The sequence below is a fragment of the Mauremys mutica genome, chromosome 3 (assembly GCF_020497125.1).
Source record: "Mauremys mutica isolate MM-2020 ecotype Southern chromosome 3, ASM2049712v1, whole genome shotgun sequence".
Classification (NCBI taxonomy): Eukaryota; Metazoa; Chordata; order Testudines; family Geoemydidae; genus Mauremys; species Mauremys mutica.
The window spans coordinates 95,076,533-95,096,070 of record NC_059074.1 but is presented as its reverse complement, the minus strand read 5'-3'; the positions used below and the strand labels follow the sequence as shown (position 1 = coordinate 95,096,070).

The 19,538-nt window shown below is 38.7% G+C and overlaps 1 protein-coding gene across 2 annotated transcripts in view; it reads right to left on the bottom strand.

The window, feature by feature from the left end:
• The window catches only part of NKAIN2 (sodium/potassium transporting ATPase interacting 2), an 819,309-nt gene that overhangs the window by 368,355 nt on the left and 431,416 nt on the right, over positions 1-19,538 (bottom strand). For both annotated transcript variants that reach the window (XM_045008616.1, XM_045008617.1), the window contains one exon: positions 16,510-16,590. In XM_045008616.1, coding sequence (XP_044864551.1) covers positions 16,510-16,590 — 81 coding nt within the window. The remainder of the gene's footprint in view (positions 1-16,509; positions 16,591-19,538) is intronic.

Sequence of the window (19,538 nt, the reverse complement as noted above, 5' to 3'; positions counted from 1 at the left end):
TGCATCTGCAGCTGATGAGTAAATCATAAATACTACTGATAAGCAAGTAAAAAGCAGTTACAAATAAAACATTCCTTAATTAATACAAAAGGGACTTAATTATGGCTCTCTTCTCCAAATCCCTGGCCAGGGGTCTGATACAGAGATCACTACAAGGACCCAATTGCATTCTTTCTAATTATGGATTCACACATCCAATTGGTATTTGTCAGTGGCCATTGTGAATGGATGACAAGAGACCTATACAATCTTCTAGTATATTACACATACACAGTGATAGGAAATGAAATCTGTCCCATCCTACGATATTATATTGCTGATCGAAAAACGATGCTGTTTCTGGCAAGTCCTAACTCAAGTGACACAAAGAGTACATCTATACTTACCGTCTGGGTCGGCGGCTAGCGTTCGACTTCTCGGAGTTCGATATATCGCGTCTAATCTAGACGCGATATATCAAACTCCAAACGCGCTCCCGTCGACTCCGGAACTCCACCACCGTGAACGGCGGTGGCGGAGTCGACAGGGGAGCGGCGGACTTCGATCCCGCGGCGTCTGGACGGGTGAGTACTTCGAACTAAGGTAGTTCGAGTTCAGCTACGCTATTTGCGTAGCTGAACTTGCGTACCTTAGTTCGACCCCCCCCTTAGTGTAGACCAGGCCAAAGAGAAAGATTAAAATCAAATGTCCTTATTTTGTTATCCTGGCTCCTTCTAACGCCACAAACTGCTCCCATGATCTCCCTGAAAGAACCAAATGCCTGTTCCTTTGGTCACCTCTCCCTTTTATTGCAGTTACACTCACCCAGAATGGAAAAAATACCATGGGACTAAAGTGACCAACATTCACACAGTGTACGGAAATAAAGAACTTCAAATGAACACTATTTGTGAGCAATCCATCAGCTCTAATTTGTCCTTATGAAATACAGATAATTTTGAATATCCAATTATGAACACCACAGTCAGCTTACAAACAATTTATGGCAAGAAAAAATAAATAGAAGGTTGAATTTACTAAATACATTTCTTGCTACAAAAAGATTCTGTAAGGTCTTTTTGTTCTGTGTTTGTACAGCACCTCACACAATGAGGTCTTGGTCCATGACTGAGGCTCGTAGGTGTAACTGTAATACAAATAGTAACAACAGAGTCATGCTCGGTGAATTCTCTTATTAAGGTCCTTATTTCTACGTGAAAGGGGGTTTCAAAGAGGATGGATCTAGACTGTTCTCAGTGGTGGCAGATGACAGAACAAGGAGTAATGGCCTCAGGTTGCAGTGTGGGAGGTCTAGGTTGGATATTAGGAAACATATTTCACTAGGAGGGTGGTGAAGCACTGAAATGGGTTACCTAGGGAGGTGGTGGAATGTCCTTCCTTAGAGGTTTTAAAGGTCAGGCTTGACAAAGCCCTGGCTGGGATGATTTAGTTGGGGATTGGTCCTGCTTTGAGCAGGGGGTTGGCCTAGATGACTTCCTGAGGTCCCTTCCAACCCTGATATTCTATGATTCTATGATTTCATATTAGCGGAGCACCTTGCAAATATAAATGGATATAGCCTTAACATCCTTGTGATGCAGGGAACCACTTGTCTTCATTTTTCAGAAATGGAAACAGAGACCCAGAGATTAAGTGGCTTGCCCCAGGACACAGATAAAGTCTGTGACAGAGCTGGAAACTGAACCCAGATCTCCTGAGTTCTAGTCCAGTGACACAATCATCTCTCTTTTCTGCAGATAAATAAATGGCTAATCTCTGTGAAGCCAGTTTTTAAAGTATTAAAAAAGTCTCCATGAGGATTTTGGTCCACTAAACATTGACACACCTATTATATTCAAAGCCTGCTACATTATGAAGGCCAGAAATAAGCAATTTATCAAAACCTGAATTCATTGTATACTCTCACTCATACCAAGTAGGTATTTTTTCTAAATCTAGTTTAACAACATTTTGGCAGGAAAGGAAATTAGGTGTGCATGCCTTACGGGGATGTTGGTTTAGTCACCGACTGTTTGTATGAGGCATGCTCCATAACATGATTTCCACATCAATGAAACTTAAGTATTTTCTTCTAAAATAAAGTTGATTTTTATATGCAGTGTTTTGAGGCATATTCATGCTGTGAGGGAAAAGAGATGACACTTTGAGGAGCCCTTAAAAGACTCTAGTTCAAATCCTGGCCCTATTGAAGTCAACAGCAAAACTAATTTATTTTCAGTATACAAGGATTTTACCCTAGGTTTCCATTTACCTTCACCATGAAAGGCAGCATGAATTTAAGAAAAACAAAACAAAACAAAAAAAATCAGAAAGACAAATAGACTGTTTTTACTGCAAGTAGGTTTAGCATCATCCTAATACAGGTGCAAAATCTGCAAGGCAATTTAAGCTATTAGCTATAGCTCTCATTATTTGACAATGACATGAATATGTAATTTGCTCATAAACAATTTTTAGCTCTAATTAATAACTCAAATCATCTTCCCAAAGTGCTTAAACTAAAAATAGTGCATGTGGCTTTACATGTAGAAGCCTAGAAAGCACACATTTCTACAATATATAATTTCAAAAATATTAAATAAAACATTTGCTGAAATGCTTAAATATTTAACAGTTTGCTTCTTCTTTTTTTTAAACATTGTATTATAACTATCACCAGAAAATGCAACAGAATAGTGATAGCTATAAAGACACATTATCTTGTAGATTGTGTAAATGCACTGTTCAGTATGAAGAATCTCCAAACCACATTTTTTCTGTTTTGAATGTTTTACGTAGTCCTTTACATATTTCTCACTATGAGAGCCTTACATAGCACAAAAAATTTACAGTTACAGTATTCAACACTGCTCTTTGTTTCCAAGCATGCACTTATTTTTATGCAGCTTTTTAAAATCTCCATACTTCTTGAAATTCAATCACTCCATGATCAGAAAAGTGAAAATATTGGTGCTTGCTATTCATTTGCATTTTAGCATGACTTTCTGTATAACGTTTTTCAAACCTGGGCTCTTTTTTTTCATGGCTATACTAGGAAGATTTTCAGGGTATTTGATGTTCAGCACCACTGAACTACTCTGAAATAAAAGCCTATAAATAATAAAGGATGTGTGGGGGGTAGTATCTTACATACTATACAACCTGTGATTGAAAACATGCAGCATTTTTTCTGCAACTTTATAAAAAGCTATCACTGCCACATTTTCTTTACTTCACTGTTGAATCTATTATAAATGAAGATGTCCCTTTTTCACAATTGAAGCACATTAGTTCAAGGGCCACTTCTCATCATATGTGGGCTGCAAACACATTTTTTCAAGAAATTATATGAAATTATGCTCCCTGTGTTTACAACACTTTGCATTATGCCCTCTTCCTGTATGCAGGAATCACTATTTGATATTTACAAGCATAAAAGCAGATGCTTTTTACAATGTCAGTGGACAACAGGGAATTATCATTTTATACAGCACATAATGATGTCTATGTTAAAATACCAGTGCATTGGAAAAAACAGTTAGCGGTAAGGCTTTATATAAATTCTTGTTACTGGATGAATCTTAGTGCTTGTAAAAAGGACTGACAGCAGTGACTAAAGCAGGGGTGCAGGGAATAGAGCAAATTTCCCACATAAATTCTGCTAGTGAACTTCAGTCCTGAGTGACTATTTCAATAGGGAGATAATATCTGCTCAGCAGAGTCATGCTGTCCCCTATGGATAAGCTGGAGACCACCCCATTCATTCCCACTTTGAGACCTAAATTGGGATATGAACTGCAGTCTCTTCAAGGTGCCTTGCAAAAGTGTAATATTACAATTAAATCTCAATAACCTGTTATGAGTGCTTGATTCCACTCTATGGAAAGGAAATGTTACTTGAAACAAGTCCCAATTACTTCACACTCATCCTTTACACTATCTCTGTGTGTGAAAACCCAAGGGTCATGCAATTCTCATATTCTCATTCCTATAGCAGGTTACATGTGCTAATGAACACAAATTATATAGTATCATAGTCAGTTAGTGAGCACTCCCCTAACCTTTGTTGTAAACAGCTGCCTGATTATATCAAATCTCATAAAAATTTCCTTTATTAAAAATTAAAACTCAAGAAGGCAGACAGCATAACTAAAATTGTAATTTTATATACAAGCTAGTGCTTTGATTCCCTTTAACCACCTTAGCCATAAAAATGTACAGTATAACTCCCTCCCACCCACCCCCAAAAAAGCGGCTAATATCATATGAATAGATATACATCATATGTTCTTACTTTGGGTTGAAATCAGTGATGTGATACTAACATTTTCTAGCATGACACTCCAAAGAAAGAAAGAAAGAAAGAAAGAAAGAAAGAAAGAAAGAAAGAAAGAAAGAAAGAAACTCAATCAGCTTTTGGTTAATAAAGAATACCAGTGAGCATAACAGGGACTGTTTAGTTTGGAGATAATGGAAATAAGCAGGGACATGATATAGATACACAGAATAACGAATTATAGCATAAGGACAGTAACGTATAATACAAGAACAAGGGCATACCTAATGAAATTGAAGGACAACAAATGTATAATTGATAAAAAAGATTTTTTTTTATTCTTACAATATTTTTATGATATAGAACTCATAGCTACAAGATGTTACAGAGGCTAAAAAGTTAACGTTAAAGAAAAAGGATTAGCCATTTACAAGGATGCAGTTATATTAGTTCACATGAAAAATGTTGATAGGATATAAACTCTCATACTACCAAAGGAATTTAAGCACCTAATTGTCACTTTGGGCACCTAAATCCAAAATGTATATCTTGGAAACTCCTGCTTAGCTGCCACCTAATACTGTAGGTGGCAAAGCTTCCTCTGATGATGTCCACTAGATGCCTAAAAATCCACCAGTGGGCAGCACTGCCCTTATACTCTGTAGTCCAGTGTTCAAAACACCACTCAGCCTGAAAGAGGGAGGGACTGGAACTCGGTTCTTCCATGTCCACAAGCATGCCCACTACTGAGTTACTCTCACTCTCTCTCTCTGGCCCAGTGAATGGCTGGGAATCCCAAGCTGTGATAGAAACCTCCCTCGGACCTGGAATTAGGCCCCCTACACCCCGGCACATGTGGCTACAATGGATAATGGCAGTTAAGACGAACAACATGAAAAAAAACATGTACATTGTTATGTTTTCTAATACATCAAATGCAATATATATTTGTCAATTTAAACTATTTATTTCAAAGCAAGTAAAACAGAGAAACTACATATTTAAAGTTCCTTTCACAGAGAGGACTGAACTGACACACAAAACGGCATCCCCTGAATGAGGCAGGGAGATGCCTCTAACTTTAATGATGCAGTACACTGAGAACAAATGGAACTCACTTTCTAGCTACAAACACCACCAAAGACATTAAAGTATGAAGTATGTGAAAAAGAGGGCACTCCTTCAGAAATACTGGATTGGCTGAACATGTATCAACCCTCTAATATATAAATAGGAGTTTTTCTAGTCTTTTCTTTAAAATGGCCTCATTGGTCATTTGAAAGTATCACTGAGACTGTCAGACCAAGCAGGTTACATTTTGCTTAATTAGCCAACTATTCTAGAGTAAAAGAAAGTAGTGTTTTCAAAAGAAAAAATAGCCCGAGTTATGCTATTGCCTGCTGAAGACTAGGCTTTTAGAATGAAACCCACAATAAACCACACTGTTGTTCAATTCATAAGGTTACTTAATCAAGCCGGTCCAACCCTTCAAATACAGAAGCCAATTTCTTTCCAAACAAGTGTTTGTGGTAGTCTGATAAGTGGGATATTAGTCTGGAGTAGTACTGCAGTCTACTCCAAAATAGATAGGATGCCCCTTAAAATTAAGATAATTGAAATAGCAGCATCAGGTTTTGAAGCACTAGCGCTAGGCTCAGCCTGGACTGAGGAAATAAATCCACAAAGGTAATTGTGGGGTTTAGTGGATTTTTAGAAAGAGTTCACATATAGTCCTTTCAACAGTGTTTCATCATATGTATGTGGGAACACCAGCACAAAACACTGAGTGCACCAGATTCAATTTGGCATAATGCTGAAGTCGATGGAGATAAATTAGGGATGAAATTTGCCTTGTTTATCAGAAACAATTAATAAAAAAGCATTACCAAGTTTCTCAGGAATCCTACATGCTAAAGTGAATTAATTCACATAGGAATATACCATAGACTGCTGTCTTTTAATAGTAGCATTAGAAACTAATACAGTGCTCTTATTGACAAGCTACAAGAAAATAACCTATATTAATATTTGTATTGTATTAAGCAGTCTAGTAGTAGTAGTAGTTATAGGTCATGAACCTAAAATTCTTATGCCATGCAGCTGCTTTGCATGACACTGCCAGTGTAATTTGGCCTTACTGCCCGTATAACTGGTCCTAAGGAGGTTCATCCCAGTGTAAAGCATTGCAAAACTCTTGTGGCGTAGAGCAGACATAGGAACTCTTACACTACAATGCCTCTCTACTGCCACTGTGTAGCAGGAGAGAAAAGCATGGTCAGGATGAGGCTGTATTGATCCTTGGCTGCATTTTTGGCCCCTCAAGCTGCTTGAACTATTCTGAGGGACTGACTTGCACTGGGCAACACCAAGGTAAGAGCAGTGAAAAAGTAAGCCTGAATACTCGCTTTATCTCCACCCTGGAGAATCCCAGTGCTAAGTAGATTGGTTTTTTTTATAACTGAAATGGTGTTTCTGGCAAAATACTCCACAGAATAGGTGTAATTTTGATCTCACATCAGCTTCATGTTGTAGTAACTCCTGGATTATTTAGTATATGGGAGCTCAGAATCTGTTTCCTTCGGGCAATCCTCTCAGTATCAACCTCCTAAGAAGGTATATTGGCTCAATGTTGTTTAAAAGTCTCTCCCATCCTCAACTCCACATGCATTATAAAGTGATTTCTTTGGTATGTTGTAATTGGAAGCATAATTCTTCATTTACATTCAAAGAAAAGGGAAATGTGAAAAAAAGTGTATTACAGTAATTTCATCCATCGCTAGAAAGAACAGTAAATCACTAAGGCCAATATGAAAGCATCTTAAATGTAAGCAAAAAGACTAATCAAACAAGAAGAGGCCATCATGACAGTCTGATGACTTGAATTTGAGACAAGAGAAATACAACTCATTTGCAGTGGAAAAGTGGAATGTATTTTCATCACTGTTGTGAGGTAACAAAATGTTCTTTAAAATATAATTATATAAAATCAATAATAGAACTTTCCCTATCGAAACTTTGAACTGCATTTTCTGTCTTATCAGATTGGATTTCCTGCTGGTAAGCGTGGAGGTAAATGGCAGTTCATTAAAAGACATCATAGTTCTGAAGATGTTTTCAGAGTCATCTTCCTGCCCCGTCCTCCTTCCTCTCCTGCATTTCCCATTTGTTTGTTCCCTCCTCCTGTTCTGTCTCGTCATATGCTAAGATTGTGAACTGTCTGGGGCAAGGAGTATTTTTGTTACTGTGTGTTCATAGAGCACTAGCCCAACAGAGCCCCGATACCTGATTGGGACCTTCATGTGATACTGTAATATAATAAATAAATAATGTGACATCTAAAAACTGCTCTTTTGCTGCAGTGTCTAGAGTGGAGTGTTTGAAAAGACCCGCAGAAATCTCCATTACGATGCATTGTTTGTATATACATATTATCAAATGTACGTGCATACATATTATATAGTGTGCTGCTGTGAGGTATAGCTTGAAAAATGAGAGACATAGTAGGCTGCTCCCTATGGCAGAAGCGCACAACTCAACCCATCTTGCTCCCCTTTGCGGAGACTCCACAGAGGACCCAGATCACATGCCTTTCCTCAGAACTCCCTAGCCTGCGAGCAGGATCAGGAAACCCCTTACAATTTAGAGTGATAGCTTGTAATTGTAACACAGTTGTAACAATTTCCAATACACTACAAACTGGATCATTTTTAAACATGACCCTAGATTAATACACATATTAGATGGTAATTACCGCTTTGTTATTACAATTAATCACCGCAATTTCCCCTTAAAATGCTATCTATGTGTTTTCCTGCACTTAGAACTATAATTATTGTAGTAAAGGGATTAATGGGGAGAGTGTGTGTGTTACACACACGCATGTTTACATTAAATCTTAGCATAAAATATAAACTATGATTACAATAATGTGGCCACATTCTATGCCGGTCAGAGTTTGTACAATCATATTTTGTATTTTTTGCACCTTTGAATCACTTCCTATTGCCATGTGCATTACCAGTCCTATGAAGAAGAAAAAATGCAAGTTTTTATAAATGCTTTCAACCATATACTGAATCTACAGAAAAACAGTTATATTTTGTAATCAGTTCCCTTCTCACTGGTTGAGATCTTGAGGTTAAAAAATTGCTACAAACTAATTTAACTGGAACCATAAGCATGCTTAATAGTATCGACCCATGAAACTACCCTCAAAATAACCTAACACTGCTGGTTGCCAGCATATTTTCAATTTTCATCTGTTAGATAAATGATCAAGCATGTCAAATCTGCTCTAAGTAACAGAAGTGAAAAAGTAAAGTCATTTACTTAAAACATTCTGATAGCTATTTATCCAAAAACCCTGGTCAGATTTAGTGCTCAAAGGCATTTACCTACAAAGTTAACCAGATGCTTTGAATGGAAAACTAATTTAATTTCTCTGTTATCGTAACGGGACATCTGTTAAAACAACATCCAAAGAAGGTAATATGTTCAAAATTAAACATCCTGCAGGTTGTCTCATTAGAGTATGTGCATCAGTGACATTCAACTGATAACCACCACTCCCTTATGAAAATAATTAGTAAATGTGAAACTAAAACAATATAGTTATTACTGTCAGAGACAGGAAATATAGGGTCAGTTTGTCCCTGGTGCAAATGCAGCCCTCAGGCCAAATTCATTCTTTTGCTACTACAGAATTATACTAGCGATGAATTTAAACTCTTGTTTTTTATATTTTTCTCTTCTCCTCTTCCCTCTTCCACATCTTTTTTCCGTGCTTTCAACTGAATTGAGTTTATTTTATTTTAAGTGTCATTAGTGAATTCCAGCATATTAACTGCTTAAGATTTAGGAACACATTTTGAAAAGTGCTCAGCTGCTGAGTTTTGTTGAGCTCCATGTCTGACAGTCTATATAAGTTATATATTGAGCTAATTGGCATATTTGCCAATAATTTGCATATGCCCATAAACTTCAGCTAGTGGCTTGACACACCCTGTCCCCAAGCAGGTTTAAGGGCAGGATATGGAGCTGTAGAAACTTGGCAGGTTCAGCTAGAAAAGGTGGAAAACTATTACGTTACACAAGTGGGTGAGTACCAGAGGGTGTCTGAGCTGTGCAGATGAGTGGGTGATGCACAGTGTTAGCATGTTTGGGAGGTAGGTAGGTGGGCAAATGCTGGAAGGTATCCGGGGCACTGGCTAGATGTGAGGATGATGGAGGGACTCTGGAATTTCTGACAGGTGTCTAGGGGATTCTGGCTTAGGTGGGTGCTGGGTGGGAAGCAGGGGCCTGGATGGGGAAGTAGGAGGAAAATTGGGCATGTATAGCTGGAGGGCTGTTTGGGGTGAAAGGTGAGGGCTGGGTATTTGGTGTGTAAACTGAGGAAAGAAAGGCTTTGGGGGAAGCTAGAGGAATAAAACTACAGGGCTGGAGAGAGCTGGTGGGAAAATCTTGTGTTGGGGAGGGATGGGTGGCCAAAGGGAAGCAAAATGAGCCAGGCACCAGTACTGGACCCCTTCCTTTGCCCTTTGGCTGCTGCCGCCTCCACCTCCTCTCTGCTGATCCTTCCACAGGGATCCAGTAGGAGGAGCAACAAGAAGAAAGTAGATGCTACTGTGGTCCAGTAGCCAGAAGCAGCAATTCGTGTAGCCCAGTTGAAGAGAGACATCTCAGTAAGGCAGAGAGTATGTGAGTGCCATAGTAGATGCATGACACATGGCAAGTCTGCGTACCCACAATTGTGGCTGGGTTTCCAATGAGCTCAGTTCCTACTTAGGAATATAAATGAAGTAGTTTGATTTGCACAACTGCTCAGCACACAGCAGCTCTCGCTGCTCTCAACTGATGCATGTTTATTCTAAATTCAGAACAATATGAATACATGTGGTTTCAAGGTTTCCATTTCAGAGGTGGAATATCTATGTTCCTTTTCCATTCAACATTGATCCCGATTGCATCTGCCATTGTATTCCTTGACCAGAAAGGATGTGCAGCAGCCAAGGAAGCTAAAGAATTACATAGTATAAGCTTATTTTCTCAAAAACATAGAACACAAAATAATGGAAGCTGTGACAAAATTTTACCCTCTAGCCATCTTTTGGATTGATGGATTGATAAACAAAAATGACAAAATGATTTGATCCAGGGTCCAAGAAAGGCAGAAAGAAAGAAACCCTTCAGTTCCACTGGCCTTGAAACCTTCCTGTGCTATCATAATTTACAGTCCTGGGGCCAAGGCATTTCACACCTCACAAACTGTATGTCCCTTGTGACTAGCCAAGGCAAACAGGGTTTGATTTTCTTTAACACACTGCTTACTTTTCCACACTTTATTGGTAGCTGGTTAAATAGCTGTCTATTCTACCACAAATGATAGGCAACACAGGCAGAACCACATGCAGTAAAGTTGCCCAACCCCCTTCATTATAAGACCCTGGTTTTGGTTGCTTATTGTTTTGCCAAAATAAAGTATTTGTTGTGAAATTTTACATACTGGAGCTCTCTCTCAGGCTGATCTTTTTTGGATACATTATAAACATTTCAGCCGTTTCCAAGAATGAGACCAAGGGGGGGGAGGGCGGGGGAAAACGCTGTTTCCCATATTAAAAAATTCTTACAACCATTTCGGCCTGGTCTACACTAAGGGAGGCGGGGTCGAACTAGGGTACGCAAGTTCAGCTACGCGAATAGCGTAGCTGAACTCGAAGTACCCTAGTTCGACTGACTTACCCGTCCAGACGCGGCGGGGTTGAACTCTGCGGCTCCAAGGTCGACTCCGCCATCGCCGTTCGCAGTGGTGGGGTTCCGGAGTCGACCAGAGCGCGCGGGGAGTTCGAACTATCGCGTCTTGATTAGATGCGATAGTTCAAACTCCGAGAAGTCGAACTCACCGCGTCGACCCGGACGGTGAGTATAGACCTACCCTTAGTTGATAAGCTGTAGTGCCCACCTGCTTTGAAGCAGGAACTTGTAAGCTGGCAGGAAGTCACTCTGGTAACAGGGACGTCCTACTAAAAGATACCAAAATTGGGCGAATTTGAACAAAAATCAGTTTACACATGCTCAGAAGAGACTTGTTAGAGTTTGGTAAGTAAATTTTCTGAAGATTTGATCTGAATTGGACGTTTCTTTGCTCCTCACTGCTATGGCCCTGGGCAGCAGAACACACACACACACCCCACACACAGATATTTTCTCTCCTTTTCTCTCATGCTCCTCCTGAATGCACCCAGGTGACCTGGAGGAGGAAGCACCCTGATCTGAATGTAGAGGGGCAAGAAACTGGTGTGGGAAGAGGACAGAAAGAAGAGGCAGGAGACTGGAATGAGGAGCCAAGGGGGAGGGAAGAGTCAGAGAAAGACTAGGAATGATATGGAGAGCTCCAAGGCAAAGACTGGAACTGAGCTCCAAGGCAAAGACTAGGCACGGAGATTGGGACAGGGATGAAGACCCAGGATAGTATGTGGGGTGAGATAGTATGTGGGGAAGACTGGAACAGCAACAGCCTAGAGGGGACAGGGACAAAGGGTCTATGCCATCTCAGAACAATCCCATACAGAATGTGAAATACAACCTCATGGTTAAGGCACTTGAATGCTGACCATGGAGAACCCAAGTCTATCCTTGCCTCTGCTACTGAATTCCTATGTGATCCTGGGCAAGTCACTTAAAGCAAACTTCACAAGTGGCCATTAACTGTGTGTTCCTCACTTTCAGAGATCCTGGGGTTTGATTTGTAGGCATGCTGAGCACTCACAGCTACAACTGAAGTCAGTGGGAACAGTGCTTTGAACGTATAAAGTGCTAAATACTCTGAAAATCAGCCCCTAGGCTTCTCAAATTGGAAATCCAAAGTTAGCGGACACTTTTGATCACTTCAATTCCCCATCTGTACAATGGGATTTGTAATACCACCTTACTTCCCAGAGGTGTTCTCAAAATAAATGCATTAAAGTTTGTGAATCACTCAGATATTATAGGGAAGAGCACCATAGCCATGACTAGAGCTCCTAGCTGCTAGGGTAATAATAATCATCATTCAGTATTCTGAGCAGAGTGCAAATAGTGTGAAGTAAATATGGCTTGGAGCCACACAGTGAACAATGAGAAGAAAATAAGTTACTGACTAGCACCAGCCATTCATTTATTTCATGCTTCATTCATTACACACATTCCAAATTCTGCAACAAATGAGGCAGATGTCTTACAGACAATAGCCCGCTTTACTATACATCTCTCTGATTCAGCCACAGAGCAGATCCATCCTGTGCACTGAATGAGGTAAGTGTCTTCTGGAAAATAATAGTATGTGATCATGTTCATAATTCATATGCACGAGGGAGCTGAATTCAGTTTGCACAGGCAACCTAAATTCTGGAATTTTCTACACTTTTTAGGGCTTGGCTTTGCAAATATAACATTCTTTTAATGTATGTTTGTGTGTAATGTTAGAAAGAGAGAGAGAGAGAGAGAAAGAAAGCAAACCTACAGTTCATTAATGCAATATTACAGTTGCTAAGTTAAAAAAAGGAAGATGTCTGGAAATGCAACATAAAAGCAAAAGTGTTAACCTACACAGTAACAACCAACAAAGATCAACAAGTAGAACATCAGCAGAACTCAGCCAGCTTCATACAATTCTGGAGAAACTCCACTGAAGTCAGTGCAGTCAAACTCCACAATTACCCTGAGGTGACTAAATAGAATTTTGCCTTATTTGTGCAACATGTCTAAATTAAGGCTGCTGTTGTGATTTTAATTGTACAGTTAAATAGTGCATCAATGTTTTTTTTTGTTGTTGTTGTTTTTTTCCAGTCAAATATTTGGAGGCCTTTGGCTTGTAAACCTCTTATTCCTCAGCTATCCAGCTTATGGAATTTACAAAATCTGCAGATGTCTTTAGTGGAAGCTTTCATGTTCCTGGAACCAACTGTGTGATATAAGCATTTGCAGCACTTCTTTATTGAGGGGTTTTATTTAGCAGCCATTGTTTAGGCAAAACTCCCACAGAAACCTCAGGGAGTTTTGCCTGAATAATGAATAAGCAGTACTGAATACGGCCCTACATTTAATTGCTCTTGTGCTCCATTACAAAGTTGCAGAATCACCTCACTCAGGTGACACCTGGAAATATTTCTTGACCTTTTTAAAGTGGTAAATGCAAAATTAAAATGCAATGGAAACTCATCCTACTTTTGTCTTGTAAAGCATAAATACATTTTCTTTGATTTTTGACAATGTGCTCATTACAAGGGCACAACATATGCCTATATTAACCCAAGGGAGTTTATACCTTCTGTATGCTGTGGGTTGTCTCCACCCTTGGGACCAAAAATAGATACATTTTAAGTAGTAATCTTGTCTGTTTCTCTTAAAGAAGCCTACAAACTCCCACTTATATTGGGTATGGTGCCTTATTAAGAGGATCTTCATATGGCGAAGGAGAAAACATGAAGACCAGTGACATATTACTTTAAAGGGTTACTGTGTAACAGAAGTGGACATTCCAGATGGCAATCCATAAACACATACAACAACTAAGTAGCTTTGAAAAACATCCCCACCACCACCAAACTTGCTTCTTTTTGGAAATGAACAAATAAATCATAATTATTCTGGATAGTTATGGAAGCTACGTTGTCAGCAAAGCCATTTACAAAAAATGCACCAGGACAGAAAATACTCAAAGTGCAATACCATTCTCCGCTGTATGGACAGACATTCCCCATATTGGCATAGAATGTGAACAACTCCACATGGCTGTTCACTGGTAATCCTTTAGCTCCTTCACCCTGTTAAGCAGGGGATAATCTCATAGTTTTAACAATGTCAGTGTCTTTACAGGGCCCTTTTGCTGTAATAAGGCACAGTTATAAAAATACCATGACCTTGAAAACTAATTTAGAAAGAAAGAAGCTAGTAAACCATTAGTATGATATATGAACAGCTTGAAATATGTTGCTTCCTTTAAATTACTAGGTGATAACAAACTGGATGTCCAAAGAGCAGAGGCAAGTTTCAAAACTTTCCAAAAAAGCTTTCATTTGATTTGATTTGGTAGAAAGCTATATATCATACATATAAAATAAACTATCCCCAGATGGACTATTATTAAGCTGTAATTTTAATTTAGTAATTCCTAAAACTATGCTGTGCAAGTTCCTCTCTCATTGTTTATGACCTCAGCAGAGTCCCTAGTGGAAGATATAGGCGAATACTGTGCTCCCCTAAAGGTTACTTTTCATACTCTGTTTAGAGCCAGTTCAGTGCTATATCTTTAAGATTCCACGTGCCTTTCCTAACAGGAGACATTACTCCTGAGTATCATTAAAACTTCAATGTCATATTTATTCTCAGTTAAAAATACATGTGATGAAGTGAATTCAATACAAGACGTACGAGGATAGCTAGATGTATGAGGCACAGTGCTAGCCGTGATCCACTGTTTAACCCCTCTGCTGGCCTGAAGATGCACACAATGTGTTACAACAAGGATGAATTTGCTCCAGCATGTCCTAGACTGTTTTTCTAAAGTTGTGTCAAAGTATGTGCCTAGTTTTTGTAAATAGTGGTGTTTTAGGTACCATATTTATTTAGGGTTAAATGGAACCATCCTCTCCAAAGCCTTGCAACATTCCATCATGGGCCAGATCCATGAATGTTTCTTTGCCTTCTCTCTCTACTAAAACCATTCAGTGTGAAGGAATTTCTGAATGCTTAGGAATTTCTGAATGCCTAAATGTGAGGTAATGCCCCCGTGCCCAGCCCCAGGAGATGAGACAAATAGCTTGAAACCTAATTTAGGTGATGGGAATACACTGGGTTTTTCCCCATTCTAAGTACAGAGCATATCATTGGAACCAAAATTAACTTTTCAGGTGCATCCACTGTATAGGCCTGAACAAGACACCCAGTTCTGGGGGAAAAAAAAACAACCTTGAGGTGAACACCCCCAAATTTGGGGGGTGGGAAGGAAATCTCAACTCTGGCCCATACGCAGCTCTGGCCCATCTCTATTCAGAACAGCACATTCCTGTTCTTAAATTATTTTTAGCCATTAAAATGCAATGATAAAACAGATCAATTCCTTCTCAAATCAGCCTACAACAAGCACCCCACATTTTCATTCATACCCAGAGACTAGCCAATGTATGCAGCAGGTCTAAGGGGGATGAGTTTAAAATAAATAAAATACTAGTTTATATATGATGCCAGAAGCATAACTAGCTTGTTATAACATCTGTTATAGTTCACTTTGCAATATACAAAGCACTTGTAATGTAACAAAAAATATTGTCTGGAAGGTCATTGTATTTATTACATCATTGCCCAGCTCCTTAATAGAGTTGGTCTATCTAAAGCTACAAAGGCAGAAAGCATGACATATCTTCTCCTCTTAAAAATAAGTTAAGTACCTCAGAGAGTGAACTTTGGTACTATTGAAGTCAAAGTGAATTTTACCATTGACTTCAACAGGACGAGGGGCTGGTTTAAACTGAAAACTTACAACACTGAAGTGATACAATGGCGCACAGTTGCAGTGCTACAATTGTGCCACTGCAGCGTCTTACGTGTAGACATAGCCTAGGATTTAATCCAGTCTTTTGCAGGAGCAGCACACATGGGAATACAAGATATGGTTGAACAGTACATTGAACTTGTATTCTGGGGAGTGCTTTGAGAGGCAGCACTTACACAGTGAAATAAGAGTGAAAAATGCCTTCTTTTCTGTGAATTTTTTCTTGGGTCATCTAGGATTCTGAGTAACAAACTGAGGTCGATTCCACAATCCAGTCTATCCTGACATCTCAGTTTACATTTTAATTTAACCAGTGATACCTTGTTTTACCATTATTACATTGCAGTATAGGCCCCTGGAAAGAATTCAGCAAAGCAATAAGCAACTTAAATGATACAGAAAGAACATGTTTACCCTTGAGACAGCAATTGTGAAAATCTCCCTTTGTATTTATAAAATCTGATTAGTATCTCTCCCAAAGGTGGCATTTGAACTGAATTGCTACCAGAAGAAAGTGAGTTTTCCTTTAAAAGTATAGTTGATATAAAAAACAAAATACCTCAGTTGTCTGGGATGTGGAATGGTAATATATATGGCATATGCGAAATTTCCATCATGCGAACTCATTTAAATGATGCCAAGAGGATAAGTAGCAAAAGACTTAGCCTCTGAATGGGGGCATGTTAATAATGTACTGATGGCTTAGACATATCAGATGGTAAATTACCTTTGAAAGATCCCCAGCCTCCAAGTAGAAGCAGATAACAAACACATTCCATGTGACCCAGAAGACTAGCCAGACAGCATACTGCAGGAGAAGAAGAGAGAAATAATACATTATTAATTCTGCAATCAGATGAGTTAAACTTAAATAAAGCTTAAACTGTTTGTCCAAGTCTCAGACAGACACAAAAGAGAGAGACTATAAATACAGTGGAGCTGAGTGAAAACATTTTGCAAATAAAAGCAAGAAGAAATGTTTCCTTTTCCCTAGCCACAAACTGGTGAAAGCTGCTTAGTGCTTATTCACATTAGAAATTCTGCATCCCAGGAGAGGCGATGGTCCTGAAATTTAATGTTCAAATTCATTTTGATTTTGTTGTATTCCTAGTTATGGAAGAATCTTAGTATCAAAGCAATGAGACACATTTTGGCATTACCTAAGTGTGGTTTAGTGCCTGCATCTGCACTATATGCTTATTCAAATGGCACTCACTAAATTCCCAAATCCTATCCCAGCATGTACTTGACTCTGTACCACACCTGAGATGGAATATCTGGAAGATTTTTCTTCTTTAGTTGTGTTATCATGTTGGTGAGGAATCCAGAGGGAATTCTAGCTGCCTCACTGTAAATATATTTTATGGCATTTCAAACCATTACACAAAACTATTTGGCATCCTGTTCACAATGTTCATTTTAATACAACATTGAAAATGTTCATTTTCATCTGAGTTTGAATTATACTGGACAGTGAAGGTAGAAAAGCTTAAGCAAAACCTGTTCAATGATTTGTGTTATCTATTTTCTAAAATGCATATTTTGTGAGAGTAAAGGAGGTACACTTCCTTTCTGCCTTTCTATCCACATTTATATATATGGTGACATTTTTGCATTAATGGAGACATCATACATTCTAGGTTTGAATATGCCACTTCCCTACCATACTGAAGATCTTCTACGCTAATTTCTGACCTGTTGTCTCGTCATGCCTAGTGTTAGTGCCTCAAAATATTCCCTTGATAAATTATTCCAATGTCTAATAAACCTTAACATCTGCAAACGATTTTCTAATGACTTATTCCTATTTGCTAGTTACTCCTGATTTAATTCTGTGTGTTTGGTATTTTTATTCTATGGGCCCATGATATTACGTATGTGAGAGTTGTTTCATAAACCAATATAATATAAACTATTCCCTCTTCCCCGCCCAGTTTTAGTTCAAGGCCATTTCCCCTTGTTATGCCATCCATGTCCTCTGCCTCTCAAGAGTTCACAAAATTATCACATTCCCCTTTGTTTTGTTTCCTTTTCCTCAAGCCATACACATTATATTCCTTTAATCCTGTGGTGTGTTGCTTGTACTTCTCAATGTGATATTTCATCATTTGCATATGGTCTGTCATACCACTTTCTACCTGAAGCATCGGCCTCCATAATCTTGTTCTAACTTTATTTGAAAATTCTTGCATGTGACCATATCAAGACATTTACATAAAGCTATTAATTTGTACATTACCGATAATTAAATCATTGTCAGCCTGCCAGCCAGCCAGACTACTGGATAGGCAACCTTTGCTTAAAATGATAACAAATAAAGCTTTAGTCTAGCAGACTAAATAAATGTTTAGATTTAAGGTTTAGATTACTCTTTATGAGCAAGCTGATTTCTGATTTATAGATAATACAAGTCCATTCTCTAAGGATGGGATTTTCAAAATGGAAGTCAATGGGACTAAGTCATGTCAGTGTTTTTAAAAATCCAACCTTAAGCCAATAAGAAGGCACCTGTTCAGTAATGGTATACTGAGCTATTCAGTCTATTGCAGGCTGCTTCACAATACAGCACTGTTACTATCCAATGCCAAAGGTCAGATATGCCAAAGCAAGAAGAGGGCAAAATTAAGGCTTCACAAACATAACCTTCTTATTTTATTTTTTATATTATTTATACATGCACTCTGGTGGAGATAGTCTGAGTTGAAGATTCTAAATTCTGTTTCCATGTTGTATTCATACAGTAGCTGATTTAAAAGATACCTTGTAAAGTAAGCACACAGTGATGGATCAATTCAATGCAGTAAGCCACTTTGGATTTATTTGTGGTAGCAGAGCGTCTTATGCTTAAAATAAAAACATAACTTCTTTTTCTCAACTGTCTAGTCACAATCATTCAAATTGCCAACATCTGAATTTTAGAACTTTTAAAAACAAACATCTGCTATTAATGGACAACCACAACAAAAAGCTTTCAAATTATTTTAAAGACCCCCTACTTGTGAAAATGTCATGTTAAGTGTTTGCTAACTGAATATTTGGAGATGAGTATTGAGCATAATTATCTCGAAAAACAAGGATGCTCCCATTCCCCACTGGCAGTTATTTCAACTGCTTCGGATCTGGCACATCTCTTATCTCTGGATCACATGCAATCATAAATGCCGCTTTTTGTCTCATGAGCTTCAGCTAATCATTTTGGAAATTCGACACTGAAGGTCTGCAACAAGGAACAAATCCCTCTGGTGCTGTCTATTATATGTAGTTAATTAGAAACATTTTATAAGAAATCTTCAAGGAGCCAGAGTTGTCTGGCTTTTTCCCCTATCTGGGAGTTCTAAGGAGCTGCACTATCTGACAGCGACCACCACGAAGATACAACAGCCAGAAATCAACAAGCCAACAACCTCAATGAGCACACCTTTGACTACTACCAGACAGAAGATGTCACCAGGTGGCAATACCTACAACCAGGAGAGAATTGCCATCTTGCTATTGTGAAAGTCTATACTGAAAAGAAATATAGCTGGAAGGCTAAAATGGAAGATTTACATGCTGATTACAGTTATTCCTAATTTGTGAGGAACATCGGCACTGATCCATGAAGCCAATCAAAATTCTTTCCTTCAGTGAAAAGAGTTGCATAAAGATGGCATAAGTTGTAATGGAATCATCAATATGCCACTCTTCAATGCCCCAGAGAACTTCATCTTTGACAAACCTTCACAATGGACAGACTGGAAGCAGTATTTTTGCAAG